The sequence below is a fragment of the Pelecanus crispus genome, chromosome 10, assembly GCF_030463565.1.
Source record: "Pelecanus crispus isolate bPelCri1 chromosome 10, bPelCri1.pri, whole genome shotgun sequence".
NCBI classification, from domain to species: domain Eukaryota; kingdom Metazoa; phylum Chordata; class Aves; order Pelecaniformes; family Pelecanidae; genus Pelecanus; species Pelecanus crispus.
In genome coordinates this window covers 6,204,970-6,222,751 of record NC_134652.1, presented here as the reverse complement: position 1 = coordinate 6,222,751, position 17,782 = coordinate 6,204,970, and the positions used below count along the sequence as shown (strand labels likewise).

Sequence of the window (17,782 nt, the reverse complement as noted above, 5' to 3'; positions counted from 1 at the left end):
CAACTTTGCTTTTCTGTCCCTCTCTTCGATACGGATAACATCCCTTGTGTGGTGACAAGCAGCAAGAGGACCTGAAGCAGCAGAAAGTGAAGCCCATGAGACACACCTCTATACCAGGTGCCCGCTATTCTGATGCTCAGAAGTAGGTCCAGGAAAACCAAACCCCTAAAAAAAAAAAAGGCTCTTTTTCAAAAAAAAAAAAAAAAACAAAAAAACAAAACCCAAAACAAACAAACAAAAAAAACAACAAAAACCCAGCAGTGATAATTAAGAGATGGGAAAGGATAACCTAAAGATGTACATAACTGGTATATGAATTATATCCTGGTTTTAAAAGTTTAAAAAAAAAAAAATCCACATAAATATTTACCCCCCTCACAGAATATCTCATTTTGCAACTGTCCTCATTGAGTGGTGCAGTCCCCAAGCAGTAAATGCAGTTTTGCTGATGCCCTCAACTCCAGTTGAAACCCAAAGGGCCAAACTTCCAGAAAAGCTCAGCGCTCCCAGTGCACATTTCGTAATTATAACAGGAGATGTTGGCTGCTGCACTCTTGCAAATCTGGTCTTTATTTAAGATTTGCCTGTATTTAAAGTTGCTCCAACTTCTCTTTCAATCAGTTGAAATGCCAGTTTAGTCCCCGGTACTACAAGACAGCATCTCTGATTCTGGGCGCACGCTGTGCCAAATCCCCCCAAAAAAAGGCTACAGACACACAGCGCGATGCGCTGAACCTAAATTCAAAGGTCTGAATTTCAAATCAGTTCCCAGATTGCTGTAAGGATAATTTTACCCTGGCAGGCTCCATGCCAAATCAAGCATTGTCCAGTTTCCCACAGCCACCACAAACAGAAATCGGTGCGTCCTGACCGACTCCGCAGAAGATGCTCCCGCCGGACCAGCTGCCGTGGAGGAGCACAGCGTGGCCAGCCTGCAACCGGGGAACCAAACCCTCAGTCACACTGGGGCAAAACTCCAGGCTCTTCATCATTTCAGACATGTTTTGGGGTCCCGATGTCTTCTCAGCATGAATTTTGCACTTGTTTAACTACGCTGAAATAAATTTTCTCTTCGAGCCAAACCAGGTGCACTAGTACAAAGAGACAAGATGTAACTCGCCTAAGTGGGTGATGGCTCTTTTAAAAACACGGATTTATATTGCTAAGGAGTGCTGCTTCGAAGAATGTCTCCGCTTTCACTCTAAAGCTTCAACCTGGAGGTCTCACAAATGTTTAACACTTAAAAGTCTGACCCTTCTAGTAAGGAATTTTTCACTATTAATGACAGAAAAAGGGACAGTTGAGTATTTTTCTCACACTCCCATCTGTTCCTAAACTAAATACTCATTCTAAGAAAATACTAATCTTTGAATGTATTTGTATAAAGGCAAGTCATCACTTCTACTGAAGCTGGGAAGCTGGATATAGAAATACACTCATTAAGAGCTATGCTACGGTTATAATTAAAACACCACAACAGTCCATCATCTCATGCGTACACAACCTTGCGTAACTGGAGTTGTCAGCATTTCCCTTGTGAATTCTGCTTTCAAAGGTTTGTAACTTGCCTGTAAAAAAAAGTTACTATAGCCTGAAATTTGTTGCAAGTTCTCTGCCAAGGAAGAACTATTTTAAGATTAGAAAACTATGTATCCATTGGAGTTGGTGGCTGGTTTGGGGCTTTATCTATAGAAGTGGCTTTAAAAAAGAAAAAAAATATAAATAAAAACCCCCGTAACTCAGCACCTTTGAAAGTCTTCCAGCTAAAAAAAAATAAAATTAAAAAAAAGAAAACCTAAAGGAATCAAATTCCTAAAAGTTAACTTTTTTTTTCTTCAGAAAGCTGTGATTGTAAAATATGGCAGATAAGCCTGAAATGTGCAATTATTTGTGCTACTTTGCAAAGTAGTTGTCACACTGACACATTACCAACTCCCAGTGTCTCATCAACACCGACTGTAAACAACAACCCTACCCATGCCCAATTAGTCTGCAGCTCAGGACCATGCCTCTGCTAAAGGACTGCGCATTTTAAACGCAGAATGGACACATTAAAACTGATTTAATCTGGCTGCTTGTACAATTCCCCCCAATCTCAGCTAGCAATTCCTGTGCTGGGCCAAATAACTTACTGAACCGGATCTCTGAAAGGGCATCCAGCCCTCACCCAAAGCTGTGGGGATGTCACATTCCTCCATAATGGGCTGTGAAAATTGCCCTTCCTTAAAAAAAAAAAAAAAAAAAGAAAACACACCGTCCTATTTAACTAATCAGTTTGAATTGTTAATCATAACTTGCAGATATCAACTGCTCTTGTTGATATCTTGCAGATATCAACAGATACAATCGCTCTTGTTAAAAAAATTAAAAAAAAAAGGTAATAAGGGAACCCTGGGTGAACTTTTTGCTTTAGTTTTCCTCCCAGACTGGAAGAAGCATCCTGGTGCTTCTCCACCATCTCTGCCCCAGGAAGATGTCCACTGTGCAACCTGACAGCAGGGTGGCACGGGCATGGAGAGGACCCATGGGGACAGCCCAGGGTGGGGAGCACGCTGCTCCCCACGGGACAGGGGACACCCCACCGCCACAGCATCCCTGCTCCACACGCCACGGCCCTGCCCACGCCCCGGGAGCCCAAGAAGCACCTCACAAGCCCCCACATCCTGACCCAGGCAGGTCGCCGTGGCTCATGAAGGATCTGCACGTGGGCTCTGCTAACCACTGTGACCACAGGTGACGTCAACCTTCAAGCACTGCCACCATTTTCACAAAAATGAAGGTGTATGGCTCATATTATGCAACTTTCTTCGAGAAAGGAAGGTATTGCTCCCAGTACTGCACTGAGTGCGTTTATATCGGTATGTTGTTTAGTGCCAGCAAATACTGTGACTGAATTAAAACCCAAATGACAACTCGTTACTCACTTCAGAGCCCACCACTCACCTCATCACCCATTAAAGAAGGTCGCTCTCCTTCACTGCTGCTCCTAAGAACCTCCCAAACGCACATTTAATGCCATTTTGAACTACTGTGTTTTTCACAGGACACAATTAGGCTGTCCCTTGTGGAAAGCTTAAATTAGTCCTTTGAAATTTGACCTAAATTAAAAGAACTGAAACACATTGTTACCGGCCCAGGCGAGGGCTCTGAGTGGGTGCTCCAAGGACAGTGTCAAGGCATTGCATGTGGGGAAGAGACTAAATTAGCTACCCAGCAGAACGATAACACACAGCTTGGGCAAGGGAAGGTCAAGGGAGAGCTTGCTATTTATCAAATATACGTCTAAACTAATTATTCAGTTCACAAAGTAACCCTTCAACCTATGTGTGCGGTCAGAGCCCTTTTGAAATGTTGGCTATCATCAAAGGCCTTCATAGCCTGGGTACACAGAAAGAGAATGGCTCCTTTGTACACACTGGGGTAGACTTATTTCTAAATGTTTAAAAGCAGAAAGTCTTTATACTCCCTAGGATAAAAACCATATACGTAAACACTTGATGCAGGATATAATTCGATAGTTGACAGTCCCCAAACTAACTCCTACAGGTCCTGTTTCTGCTCACACTGCTTAACAGCCTTAGATTTTACCATCACGGCTTAAGGAAGAAAGCACCACAACCAGTAAGAGCCATACTCGGGATCCAGCCCCTAGTAAGCACCCGTGATATCAATATTGACATTATAATTTACAACGGCTTGAGATACCATCTTCAGTGTAAATACTTTCATATGTACCAGAGTAATATCTAACGGTGACAGATGAGATGCAGAGTTCGACGAGTCCAACGTTTTATAAAAGCACCTGCGAGAAGCGTGCTTCCAAAGAGGTCAGATTGACTGCGGATAACCAAAACTCAAGTACCCTGATGCACGACAACATCTTGCACGTATCCTGCGCACATCCATGCAGTCGATTACCCTATCAGATAAATCCCGCTTGCACTAAAGTACGTACTTAACCAAACATTCTGAAGAAAACAGTTGCAAATGTCCCTAAAGCTATGTTTAGCTATGAGACAAGACTATATTCTCTGCTACAATCAAAGGAACGAAAAGCCACAATCTCAATTCCTGTTAATGTCGCATACGCCTTTTTGAATATTCTGAGTCACTAAGACAATAAATAGTAACAATAAAGGCACCTAACATCAAAAAAAAAGACAAAATTTAAGGCATGTCCATGAAGGAAGACTAAGGAACATATCAACACGTGTCACCAAAGGTCACGGCCCTGCCGGCCTTCTCAGCTGGTATGAAATGTCATAGCTTTAATGACTGCCCAGGCAGCAGCCCGACCGAAAATTTACATTATTAGAGCACCTGACCCCCCAAATTAGCTGTGGCCAAAATGTTTGGCATTTACTAAATTAAAAAAGAAGTCTGTTTTGTCTTTGAAGAGATTTTTTTGAAGGGTGTTTTGTTTTGTTTTCAGCTTGGAGAGCTTGTGGGTGGCAGTGATGGAACCCAGAGAAGGTGATTGTGTAAAAACTTGTTGGTTTTTTTTTTTTTAAAGGGGTTTAATGAAGTACATAAAGGAGGTTTTATTTCCCAAATCTCAGATATAAATCCCACACAATTCCCTGTATTCTGCAGCATAAAAGCTCTTATTATACCATTAACTTCGAAGCTTTTTTTTTTTCCCCTCTCATTTCTGGTAATGATTCGGGTTCTCACATCTAAAATTGTTTCATGTCAGTAACATTCCTGCCCAGGGAAGAAGTTTTAAATCCTTTTTAACAATTTACTCTTTGATAAAATCCAGATTCCACCCCTAGATACTCACTGTGGAAGAAACATATTTTTAAACTCTGCTTTTTAAAATATTAAAAGCTACTCTTTCCCTGAAAAGCTGAAAAACTATCAGGCATCATTCAAAAAATATTACTCTTCTCCCTGTAAAAGACTCCACCAATCATGCAATCACATTCTTTCTGATTTAACCCTAAAACTAGGGGACCTGACTACAAACAGCTAATCTGAAACTAGAATTATTCATGATTTTGTCATTCTGAAAAGCCAAAAAGGCACCAGATGTGCAAGTAACAAATCATACAGCAAGTGGTGATGAGAGTTGGGCTTTATTAAATTCTCAAGTTACCTTCAAAAGAAAGAAAAAAAAAAAAAACAACAAACTTTGCTATCGACAATCTCTGTGGCTGACAGATGACAATATTGCTATACGTTGTTAATTTTTTTCAGGAACGCTTGCTAGGGAGGAGGGCTCATCATCTCTAAATAGTTCATCCCCTGCCATCAATAAAAATGTACTTGGAACGGATTCTAAAATTGTGTTAGCTGGTGACATCTATTTTTAGAGGCAGTGGATAGAAACAAATAAGTTTTGCATGAAAATGCATTAAATAAAAACAAAGCTGTATCCGTGGACACGAGTAGGAGAACGTGTAAAGGCCCAATTCTCTCCAGCAAGCTTGCCAGATCAGAAATGCTCTATGGACTATTACATTGGTTTGACAGTCGAGTTATTAGAAATGTCATCACTCCTCCAAAGGACAGATAAAACCTTAGGAAGGAAGCCTCGCTTTCCCCCTAGGGTGCTGAGAGAGCAGGAAAGATCCTACACAATACAGTAAAATCGTTCTTAAATACAATCTGCTCATGACAATAAAAAAAAAAAAAAAAAAGCAGCCCCTCCTTAGCTCCTTAGAGAAGAAAACCACTTTGCAAAGCTGGAGGAACAGATATACCTAGAAGAACATACCAACAGGTGCAGGCTCAAAATAGGAGATTTTATCAAAACACCTCTCCCAATGTAAAGGTCTCAATTAGCCTTTGCTTTCCCAGTAATAAACTGCAGTCCCTGCTATTCACATCTCAACATTTACACTTCCAAAACCTGCAATCCAGACACTGCACGGATTGTTCCTGAGTATTAACAGCAATAGGGAAATTCATTCTAAGTAAGTACAAACACCAATAAAGCCTAGCAAAATTAAACATTCTGGCCACATGACTGAAAACTATTGGGATTTACTCTTCTCTGAAGTCCTCAGGTTAAGACAATCACACAGACATGCAGCCATACGGCCATTTCATTCCTTGAGATAGCAACATGTAAGACATATGCAAGTGCCACAGACCGGTTTCCTTAAAGGCCCATTCCTGAAAACTTTCAGCCATGCACTTTGATTATACAATGTGATGACAGTCCCAAGTGAAATCACTGACACCACTCGCTTGCCTCAGATTAAATACACGCATTCTTGCACGAACACAGCCCATGTGTGAGCAGGAAAAGTCAAAAACCATAACTCTTGAGGGCTAATCTGTTACTTGCCTTAGATTTACCAAAGCACATAAAGACGTTGACTTCTATTTCAGATGTTCAGGCATTTCAAATTAACTTATTTTGTGGAATTAAGGATTCTAGAGGGACTTACCTTCAGGTTCCAGCGTGGTGTCTTCAACAACTAGATTAAACGAAGGTCGAGCCAGGGAAAGTCCAGCCATGGTGACCACCACCAGGCAGATAAGGCAACCCGAATCCCAGCTGACCATCTTTTTAGAGTAAATTCCTGGTCCATTTCCATATCTCCATGTGGACTTTAATCCCATCTGAACACCTCTAGAGAAGCATGGAGAGAAAGCAGTGCCTTCGGCCAGGGTAATACCTCCTGCCTTGGAACGACGGCTGCTGCTGTGGGAAGGAGAGAGATTTAACACTGTAAGCGAAAACATCTTAAAACACAAACCAAAAAACTGCAGAAAGCCCCGAACAGAGCTGAGGTGAGAGGGAGGGGAGGAGGAGGATAGGAGAAATAGTTTTCCAGCTTCAAGAATATGTGAAAAGTGAGTGATTTTCATTTTCTGTTAGCAGTTTCCATCATCACCTGAGGCGTAACCAAGTCCTCCTTGTTTTCACAAAATCACTTCTCAGCACATATTTAGAGAGCTATTTTACTGACAGAAAAATATACAGTTTTTAAAAAATGAGAGGCACACACATGTGCAGGCACATAACCTGTAATGCTACAAAATTACCACAATTATACAAATTATATTCTTGTTATTGTTTGAAGGTTTATGTAAGTTTGCCTTGTTTTTTATTCTTTCACCTAGGCAGTTCTGCAGCCAGCCAAATTTGCAAGAATTCAGTAATTTTCCACAAGAAAAACAGTTGAAAAATAGTCTTTAGACTTGGATAACCTGTACAACTTTAATTTCACCTCAGGACTTCCAGCTTCCCTATGGATGTACCTTCCTCTGACTCAGTTCAGTGTCCTTTTAAAGCCCGTGAGTCCTGTACAGGTGAAAGGCTCCAGTCTTTGCAGGGATACCAGTTCGCTACATTGCGATACAGGCAATTAAAATCTGTATAAAGTGCGGTACGGACTGCAGATTCACAGGAGACCTCCCCAGCTTCGTTTTCCATTCATATATGCTAAACTGCATGCACACGTGTTTCTCTCCTCTCTCAACGAGGCTTACTGGTATATATTTTTCAGATGGGGAAAAAAAAGTCTATTTTATTCACAGTAAAACTAATTTAAATGGATGGAGTTAACTGGTAATCCAGGCACGGGCTGATGGAAGAGAGAAGCGAAGCGGCATGAAAGTAACTTGCACTCCCTTCAGGGGACCCTGTTGCCACCACACTAAGATGCCAGGTGAAGGTCAGAAGAGCATCCTCACAGACTGATTTAACAGTTCAACCAGAAAATTGGACCTGATTTTCCGCTTCAAAAATAAAAGATGGTAACCCTCAGCAAACGGATAAAGCAAGTAACTGCAGCAATTGTTCTAATCTGGCCAATGATTCATCTTAGATGTGATGAAACCCCACTGAAGCTTAGAGAGCACTCATCTTGAAGGGAAAAATAACATAAAAAACTGGTTTTCTCTCCTGCCCTCACCCTTTAAAAACAAACAAACAAAAACAACAACAACAAAAAAAAGGGGCGGGGAATCGTAGCCATAAAGGCAAACTTCTCAAAGCTCCCTGTCATTTGGATGTGGTACCTCAGCACACAGTACACAGAAACATGGACAAATACTCTCCCTTTATAAAGCCAACCATTAAAAAGTTTACCTGGATTTTATTAGCCTTTTGCTACCTGCACGTACAAACCAATTTCATGGCGCTAAGGACAGAAATGCTGTTGAGGCATCTTTTCTCTTGGGTACTATATACAGTAACTTCTGGAGTCAGTATAAACAGATTTGAGATGACACTCATTGAGAAATGAAAATTGAGAAGGCACTTGGGGAAAACAATTAATTCACGGTATTTCAGGTGAATCCCTGATACTTCAGGGCAAGCTTTTTTCACCTCAGCTGATATCAGCCCAAAGCTCTGTCCCTCCTTTAGAGATTTAAGCATAGCGTGAGCATCCCAGACCACAAGCTAGCAACTACTATTAAATCTCCAGTGAAAACACCACCAGACCACTGCAAAAACATTTGCAAAGCGCTCACTCTGAACAAGCTTCTCTAAACAAGCGCAGAGCAGGTGTAGAACTGAAGAGAGCTGTGTCTCCGGGACCAGTTTGCCTTTGGTGAAGGACTGGAGCAAGCCCTCCTGGGCTCTACCACCCAGGCCAACTGCCCGACTCGCCGCCTGACAGCCACAGCCCCGGAGCTCAGTTTATCCAGCTGTGAAGCGGGTAGAAATGCTAATTGACAGCCTGGATGTAATGCTAATTTAATTTCCATAAATCATCCCGTAAAGCCCGATTAAAAGCTATGTATATAAATGCAAAATTTAATCATAATTTTGCAAAAAGAAAACATACCGGAACACTAGCGTATATTCCAGGCTCTTTTTTTAACAGCATTAATTCCACTTACATTTCAGCTGTTTAAGATTTTTAGGCTACATTAAACGCCACTGAAAGCACGTTTGTGGTTCCTACCCTCATCCCGAGTCCTGAAGTGCAGCGCAAGGCTGCTCCAGCACGCGTCTTCTCACCTGAGGATTTTTGCCACCTTCGGCACCTGAACATCTGCCAGCAGAACGAAGGGACTCTTCATCCACAGGGCAGCAGAAAATTCAAAACCGTGGCTCGCAAAGGCGTAGCAAAGCAAAAATCAGAACTCTGGACCCATCCATGGTCCAAATCACTTTTCACCACCACGACAGTGACCAGGGTTCAAGGATCGCCCTTTCCCAAAAGAAGCGGAGCCCAACGAAGATGAAACAAAACCAAATTCTTTTCATAGTTTAATCGCCACAGTTGCTGGGGGACAAGTCTCTGGAAAGACCTCCTGCGCTGGATAATTATGTACCTCTATCTCAATGTTTGGAACACAGCCCCAGCATGCTTTTTGGCCTCCACAATTCTGGCTTCCTGACTACAATACCATAATCCCTCCTGGAGTCTCAGACTCAGTGAAAGCCACACGTAGTGTTTATTTTTCCCCTTGAAAGGGAACTCTGTCTCTCTTCTCAGCCTACACTTTGGGGAGGAGTTGTCAGCCTCCAATGATTGATGGCTCTCCTTGCCACTCGCTCATCAAGTCAATTTTCACCTCGTCACATACCTGCCCAAATTTCTTTGCCAAACTGACAAGCATGGGAAAGCAGACTGGTTTGGGAGCCCAACCAAATTCCTCCAAGCTGTACTTCAGTTTGAACACACTCGCACACACAAACAAGTAGTACTTGTTCAGCAGTGGCATTAATTAAATTCAATGCTCAGTGTTCTTTTTAATCTACTTCCATTGTTGTTTATAAGATGTTTATCACTCCCCAGGGAGAGTACAATTTGTAGAGTATGTTAACCAAATCAATACATTGCTCATTGTATAACTCTTCAGCATCTTTCTCTAATAGGCAGGGAAGAGCAAAATCTGAATGAAATACGGACCTTCCCCCCACAAAGAGATCTCAAGCTCCCTAAAAGCCCAGTAGCTTCATCAGAGAAATCCAGGTACGTGCAGCTTGAAAGCTAGCAGCTTTATATATACATACACACACATATATGTACACACAAATATATATGCGACTATTAAGATATATACACACACACATATATATCTAACAAGACTCTTCATCATAGTTCAATCTCCAAGCAAATCTGAGCATCACAGCTATTAAACATTAATTCTGGAGGACTAATGGGAACCGGCTGGTAGCTTCAGTACTTTTGCATTGTTTGAACTTCTTTCATTTGCTTTCCAGGACTATCCTGTTTTTCTCAAGTCTTTTGCCACTAAGAGATCGGGGAGGGGGGAAAGGAAAAAAAAAAAAAATCTGCATTTTAATTGACATTCCAAAGAGAGAGAGAAGTCCAGAGGCTGCTGATTGCTGTCTATTCAGCCCAAACAGGCTTTTCAGATGAAAATGAGTAAAGGTTAGTGGAAGATTTACAGGGATTTGGTACAAAGGAGACAATGAAGTTCTAAATGTTGATAGCGTTTCACACCGAACGCATAATGGGTCCCTGTTTGAACGGGCCGTTTTGCATTTAAATATATGTTTCATTGCGGATTTCTCTCCCCCCACGCCGCAGCCGGGGCCGGTCATGTCCCCCCCCGCCCCCGCCCCGGGGCAGCCCCTCCGGCTCCTCGCTTGCGCCGGGCGGCCCGTCCAGGCGGTGCCGGCCCCGAACCGGGGGGCTGCTCCCCCGAGGCCGAGCCTCCCCTTCGCACCCCCCGCTGCAAGCCGTCCCCACACGCAGCCGTGCAGCCGGCGGCTCGGGGGGCACACACACCCCCCCACACCGGCACGGGGCCGGCGGGCAGCGGTGCTGCTCGGGCTTCCCCCCGCCGCCGTCCCGCACCGCGGAGACCCCCAAGTGACAGAAAGAGGGAGCCGCAGCCGCGCCGGGGAGCAGCGGGGGAGGGCGGCCCCGCCGCATCCCGCCCCGGGGGCTGCCCGAGCCCCGGTGCCGGCGCGCACCAGGTGCGAGGCCCCGGCGGCCGCGGGGCACAGGGCGCCGGCAGCCGCAGCCCTCCGCCACCTTGCAAAGCGCCTCGCTTTTAGGGGCTGCCCCCTCCCTCCGCTCCCCGGCCAGCCCAGCCCGGTGCCATTACCTGCAGCGAGAAAGCTCGGCAGGGAAGGGTCCGCTGCCGCCGCGACAAGGCGGGCTGAGGCGCGGTGCCGAGCGGCGGCTCCCCGCGACGGGGAGGAACTCCTCCTCCTCCTCCTCCTGCTCCTGCTGCTCCTGCTCCTCCGCGGCCGCGGTCACTCCGCGGGCAGCCCCGGCGGGCCCGGCTGGCGAGCCCGCAGCGGCGGAGCGGGGCGCATCCCCCGCGGGACGCGGGCTGGGGGAAGCAGGAGGGCGGCGAGGCGAGGGCAGGAGCCGGCCCGGCGTCCCGTCCCGTCCCGTCCCGTCCCGTCCCCTCGCTGGGCTGCAGCGGCTACCGCCTCAGAGGGGCGAGCCCGCCGTGCCCGGCGCCAGCAGCCTCCTCCCCCGGGCGGGCATCGCGGCGGCTCCCGCTCCGCTCCATCCAGCCGCCCTCCCCGAGCCGCCGCAGCTTTGTCAAGCCGACAACCCCCCTCGGGTGGGTGGGTTTGCTAGGGGTTTGGTTTGGGGGAGGTTTTTGGTGGTTTTTTTTTTTTCCTTTCCTCCCCCTTCGCTCTCTGCCGGCGCGCTCCCCCGGCTGCCTTCCTCCCGCCCCCGGTCACTCCCCCGCCGCAACCCGAGCCGTTTCCTGGACGGCGCTGCTCGGCTCTGCCAATGGCGGCGGCCCCGGCCTTCCCCGCCGCCCGCCCCGGCCCGCCGAGCCCCGGCCCCGCTCCCGCGGAAGGGCTGCGCCCAGCCGGGGGCCGGGGCTGCTTCCCCGGCGGGGAGGTGGCCGCTGAGAAGCAGCGCTAAAGAGGGGAGCGGGAGCCCCCCCCCGACCCCTGCCCCGGCCCCGGGGGAGCGCATCCCGCAGGGCTGGAGGGGGAGGAATCCCGCACAGCTCCGCTTGAGTTGCTCCGCTAAAAGTTTTCCAGCGGCTTGGAAGGATGGGGAGCGCGGCGCGTCCCGGGGGGGCCGTTTGGTTTGGGGCCGGCCCGTGGCCCCGGCGGTTCCCCGCTCGCAGCGGGGCGATGCCGGGCGGCACCTCGGTCCTCACCCTAAAATGGTGCCAGCTCAACAGCTCTCCCCGAAAACCTCTCCAGAAGGGGTTTTGGCTCAGAAGCCGCGGCTGGCCTGTGGCCCCTGCCAGCTAGAGAGGCTGGCTGGGTAACACCCGCTCAAAAAAATCACCCTCGGTTTAGGAGCCTTGCGGTGCGAAGCCAGATTTCAGCTGCCCTGTGAATTTGGCAGCGCACCTTTGATAGTTGTGTGTGCGGACAGGGAAAGTTGTCAAACAGTTACGCAAACATCATTTGCCTGGGCACAGGGATCTAAAACTCTCTAATATCGGTATTCAAAATTAAGCATAACTTAGCCTGATACTTGCTTAATAAAACATTTGCTTTAGATGCCATTAATGAAAAGGTTGCTGATACAGAGCCCATGTCATGCTGGCTTTATAGAATCAGCTTGACAACAAAATCAATAAGTGGTGGTTGCCTCAAATTAAATCAGTGTTGATCAATTTAATGTTACTTTACTTAAGCGTAGCCCTACTGTACATTTCAGATGTTGTGTGCAGTATTGATCCAAGGGGATTTTCAAGGACTGTGGCCACACAGCATAGCGTAACTCTCTATTACATACTTCCAGACACCAAAAACATGAAAAACAGTTTTCCGTAGAATATGTATTTACTTCCCAGAAAGTACTTTCCCACCATCGCCAGCAGTAATGCAGGGTTTATGAGGGACAGTAGGCAAATTTGTAATTGATTAGAAACACAGGTTTAATTTTTTTTTTTTATTATTTTTTTTTTTTTTTTTTTTTTTTGTTCCTAAAGCAGCAGACATCTGAATGTTCTAATTGAGAAGCTGAGATGTCACAGTCAAGATCCAATTTTCCCAGCTCCGGGCATGTCCATCGCCCATTGAAAACGTTGTTAACGCATTCTCACATAAATTATTGTCCGACACAGGAAGCTGCAATACCTTTCCCCATTCATCGATATCTTTGCATATTCTGAAAGAAAAGGAAGCATTCCACTAAAAATGACAAATCAGAACACCTATTTCCAATGTCTGGAAGCACTTGTCAGAATTTATTCTTTTTCGGGATGAAAAGATAGCAGTCTATCAATGGCAGCCTTTTCTCTTAAATGAGCCACATTCTCCTAAAGTGGCCCACAACAGCCCAACTCCTCAATCTGAGAAAAGCAGAAGCATGTTTGGAATTAAAGGCGGGGGGGGGGGGGGGGGGGATCAATTCTGTCATCATATTTAGGCTTCAAGAGATCTCAGTGGGCCCAGGGAGCCTTTCATAGCAGTTAGGCTGCTGAATGAGAGCATAATCTCTTTACAGTTTTTTCCTCCTCCTCTCAAAGTGGCTGGGATCTTTTCTGTGAGCCCTCCTGCACGTGAATGGTGTGGCTAATAAGCCTATTAATGAGGTTCCACAGCAGAGTGTGAATAGGTAAATAAGCCCCAATCTGTTGAGGTTCAGGAGCAAGGGCAGTAAAGCCATCATGAACTAAAGGTGACAGTTTGAACTGAAATAGGAACAACAGCTCCAGGTTTCAAGCGAAAGAATAGACAGACAAGGCACGCATTCAGGCTCCTTCTACCCCCTACCGAGTCCTATTTTCTTCCCCATTCTTCCTCCTTTATAAAATGTCTTGAGTAGTCACCCATTTTTTCAAAAGCTCTTGAGACGTCCTTTTTCATCCTGGCAATGATACATCAATAGGGAGGAAGGAAAATGAGGACACCAATGCTCCTTTGCACCGCAAGTTTCAAAAGCAGGAACAGTGCTGTCCCCCCTCGCATATGGAAGCGGGGGAGGAGAAAGAAAGTTAAATTGAATCTTTCAGCCCTGCCAGCTCTTTGTCACTGCTGTCAGCTGGACCCTGGTCCCCCCTCCGCACGTACAGTTAATGTTCAACGGGGGCATGGTCCGAGCGAGGGGCTCCAGCTGCAGGGAAGGCACAGCTGGGCGCAGCCAAATCGCCGCCGCCGAGCAGGCAGAGGTGAGGAGCTGAATTCGTTTCCACCTCGCATCTCTTTTACCTGGCAGGGTAAGGTGAAGATGTGCCTGACTACGGGCTGCTCCTGGGCTGGATCCACAAGCGCCCAGCTCAGGGGCTTTTAGGGCTGAAGGTAGAAGGTTAAGTGGAAGACAAAGAGCCTGGGTCTATGGAGGGATGAGGTGAGACAGGAAACTGGTGCCTTCGAGTAATGAGGGAAAAAGTCACCTCAGAAAAAAACCATAACACAGAGCTTCTGAGCACTCCTCAGTTCTAATCCTTAGGGTCTTTGACATTTCTTTTAAGTGCTGGAGATACCAGCATAGTCAGGGCTCCACGGAAACCGGCTCCTCCACGGGAGCCCACCATGGAGCAAGCCCCAGCTCCTGCCACGTTGCAGACAGATGGCAAGGAAGGCTGCGGGTACCTGAGGGAAGCAAATTCTCCACTACTGGTCTGTTCTCCAGGTGCTGGACCTGCTAACGTGTCACATTTCTATCTATCTGATGAAAACAGGAATGTAACAGAGAAAATTAAATAAACGTAAAGAAAAAAATAAAAAAATAAATAAAATAAATAGATAAATAAAAAGAAAACCCACACATTAAAGTTTCAGAGAACTGTGGGGAGAGATCCTCTGGATACTAATTCAGCCACGCACATCGCTGAGGGTTTAGCTTCTCCACAGAAGACAACGGGAAGCAACATTTCTTCCCTGTTATTCAAGCTGTCCCATCCAACATTTTTGCTTGACCATGCTGGATACAAGTAAATACTTGCCCAAGATTTATTTTTTATTAAAGTTCTTCTACAGCTAAGTGCCTAAACCCAAACTCTGGCAGCTAAAATGTTTACCTGGTTTCCAAAGTATTTATGGCTCCCTTTCCTGGCAGCTTTGAACTTTTTTTTTTTTTTAGGGTGCCAAAGCAGCAAATCATAGGAACCCACTTCTGAAAATCTTTCTCTTTTCCAAGATAGGCAAAGTTGCTCTATATATTTGTCAGTGTCTTAAGGGAAAGTCACTTCATATAAACACGGACCCTTTCTAACATAAAAACTGCTACTGAGAGACTTCCATCACTAGTCCTCACCATGTATTACTTCAAAATGCTGCTAAACTGAAAAATTGAGATAAGAATTTCCTTATTTTAATGCCAGAAGATCCAATAATTATCCATAAAACTGTGAAGCAGATGGGCTACCACGTTCTCCTGCAGCAAAATGTATAGAGGAAGGGGGTGGCTGCAGTTCCCAGCCTGTAGTTTTACTGGGTGTTTATCAACAAAAAAACCCCTCATTTTGGTTAAGCTACAGAATGTTGCAAATTTATTACTTTTGCCTTTCAATTTTTGATCTCTCTCTGCATTATGCACAGCAGAATCTTCTAGGAGACACTTCTCCAGGCACTAAGGCCAAGCAGTTGGAAAAAAGAGATTATTTTCACTGCTATCGTGTCAATGTTTTGTAATGGCATTTTGAGTATCAACACTCCCTCCAGACTGTTATGCCTTGTAGCCATGTAACCTTTCTGGGACTCCTCTCATTTTGTACGTCTTAAGGAAAAGAGTCAAGAAATATTTGTCGTTATTATTACACTGTTGCAAGATATATTTAAACAGGAAATGTGGTGTGTTATGAGCAGGGTTATTACACTGGGATACTGGATGGTTGATGCTTTCTGCCCTTCTACATCGGCTTTCCTACACAGTCCTGGGAAAGGCACTTAATTTGTCTGTGTCCAAGCTCTCCAGCTATGAAATGAGAATAATAGATGCTTCCTGTCTCCCACCCTTTATCCATTTCATCTATTTAGATGGTAAGCTCCTCATCTCTGTCCATGTTTTTATGCATGGCTTAGAACAATAGGACACTGATCTCAGCTGGAACCTCCAGGCACTTCCATAATGCAAATATTGAATACTAAATAATCAAAATAAAAGAAAATCCTCAATTTATTATGTATTCTCTCATAAAGAATTTGTCACACGCTGTCCTGGTAGAGCACCTCTGGCTCTTGGGGAATAGTATCTGTTCTCAAAGAGTGGAAAGCAGCATCCATTGGAGAATATCTTTTAACAGTGAGCTCCCCTAAAGCAGGCCTCAGAGAAACCCTGGGAATAAACCTCTTTTCAGCACCGAGCAGGGCACAGCAAGACAGAGCCAGACTTACAAAAATGAGAAGACAAAGGCTGCAAAGACAATTTGTCTTTCTGTTACAGATCTTGGATATATTTGGCTTGTTGGCCCATGCACTTCTTATTTCTGTTTCCAGTAGGTCAATACACGCTGGTTTGTTTTACTGAAGCTCTGTTGTCTAACTAGACCAACTGGTGGTTGTGGCAGCTTCCCATGCAACGTTACATCAGATCAGATTCTTCTCTGGTGACACCACAGGGTTCAGCAAGCGTGCTCTGACTTTCAGGCACAACCTCAGAGTAGGTGTGAAGTCGGGCTTACACCGGGGTTCGTGTTACAGTTTAAACCCTGGAAGGGGCAGAAGACTATATGGCAGGGATCCACAGCGTAGGCGTTCTGTTCTTTCTGGGCAGGGTCCTGTGACCCAGCCGTCCCGCACCACCGAATCCCTGCAGACCCCTTCTGCTTCCCACATCCTTCGCTGCGGTGCCAAGCTCCGCATTTCCGGTTCACTCTTTCAGAGGCCCAGCTGCAGACGCAAACAGGCACAGTCACTCTGCAGCAGTTCAAAAAAATGAAATAAACGTCATTTTTTACTTTCCACAGCCCTGGGTAATGAAGCACTAAATGCCTATGACTGTTTCCCTGCCTCATTCTTCTCATCCCTCAAACATCTTGAAGTCAGCATTCCCCAAGCAGCCCATAATCTTTCTTCTCTCCCCGTCCTTTGCACATAATTTTACTTCTCTATCTCCTACCATAGTTTTCACAGGAATTTGCTTCTTCCGCTGTCTCTCTCTCAGTGAAAGCCACATCTTTTATCAGCTCCAGTCCCCACTGTAAGCTGACCTCCTCCTCCGCTTTGCCAGGTGATTAAGGTACCCACAATTTCACTTGAGAAACTGGATTGCCTTGGAGTGAAGCCAGTGACCTGCCCAAGAAAGCCTCCACGTAAACAGAGGCCCCTCGAGGTTTAACAGCCCTTGTTTGTTAACTCTGTAACCGCGTTCACAAGCTGCAGTCCAAAAATGGGATAAAAAGGTAATGGTCAGGCAGGTAAAGCCCAAACACAAACAGGGATTTGCTATTTGATACAGGCATGTGGAATTCCTTAAACAAAAGTCATAGAACCATAGAATCATTTAGTTTGGAAAAGATGTTTAAGATCATCGAATCCAACCGTAAACCCAACACTGCCAAGTCCACCAGTAAACCATGTCCCTAAGTGTCACACCTACATGTCTTGTAAATACCTCCAGGGACAGGGACTCAACCACTTCCCTGGGCAGCCTGTTCCAGTGCTTGGTGAAGTCTTAGGTTTTATCATAGAAAGGTTCCCCAAGTCACCACACAGACCAAAACCATCCTCTTTCCCTGCTCACACAGCCCCAGAAACACACTATTCTCTCTCATTTTTTTGTGTTTTAAAGGAAGGGTTACAGGGAAACTCACTTTGCATGAGATCTAGACGTGTTATTGAATATTCATACACATAGCAATGAATATTCATGTATGTATGAATGTATGGCAACATTTCGGGGCTGCTTTTGATTTAGATGACCAAGTTGAGGTCCTAAAGATCCTTTCCATCTCTTAAAAGATAGAAAAGGTTGTATCACTACTGGTTGAAAAAAAACCAATAACAGTCGTGCATGTCTCC

At 45.6% G+C, this 17,782-nt stretch overlaps 1 protein-coding gene across 6 annotated transcripts in view; it reads right to left on the bottom strand.

The window, feature by feature from the left end:
- FGFR2 (fibroblast growth factor receptor 2) overlaps window positions 1–6,564 on the bottom strand; it is an 82,106-nt gene extending 75,542 nt beyond the window's left edge. For 5 of the 6 annotated variants that reach the window (XM_075717791.1, XM_075717795.1, XM_075717792.1 and 2 more), the window contains exon 1: window positions 6,399–6,516. In XM_075717791.1, the coding sequence (XP_075573906.1) occupies window positions 6,399–6,516 (118 nt within the window). Of the gene's footprint in view, window positions 1–6,398 lie in introns of all 6 variants that reach the window. The other variant, XM_075717796.1, reaches the window with a different exon arrangement.
- Between the last annotated feature and the right edge of the window lie 11,218 nt (window positions 6,565–17,782).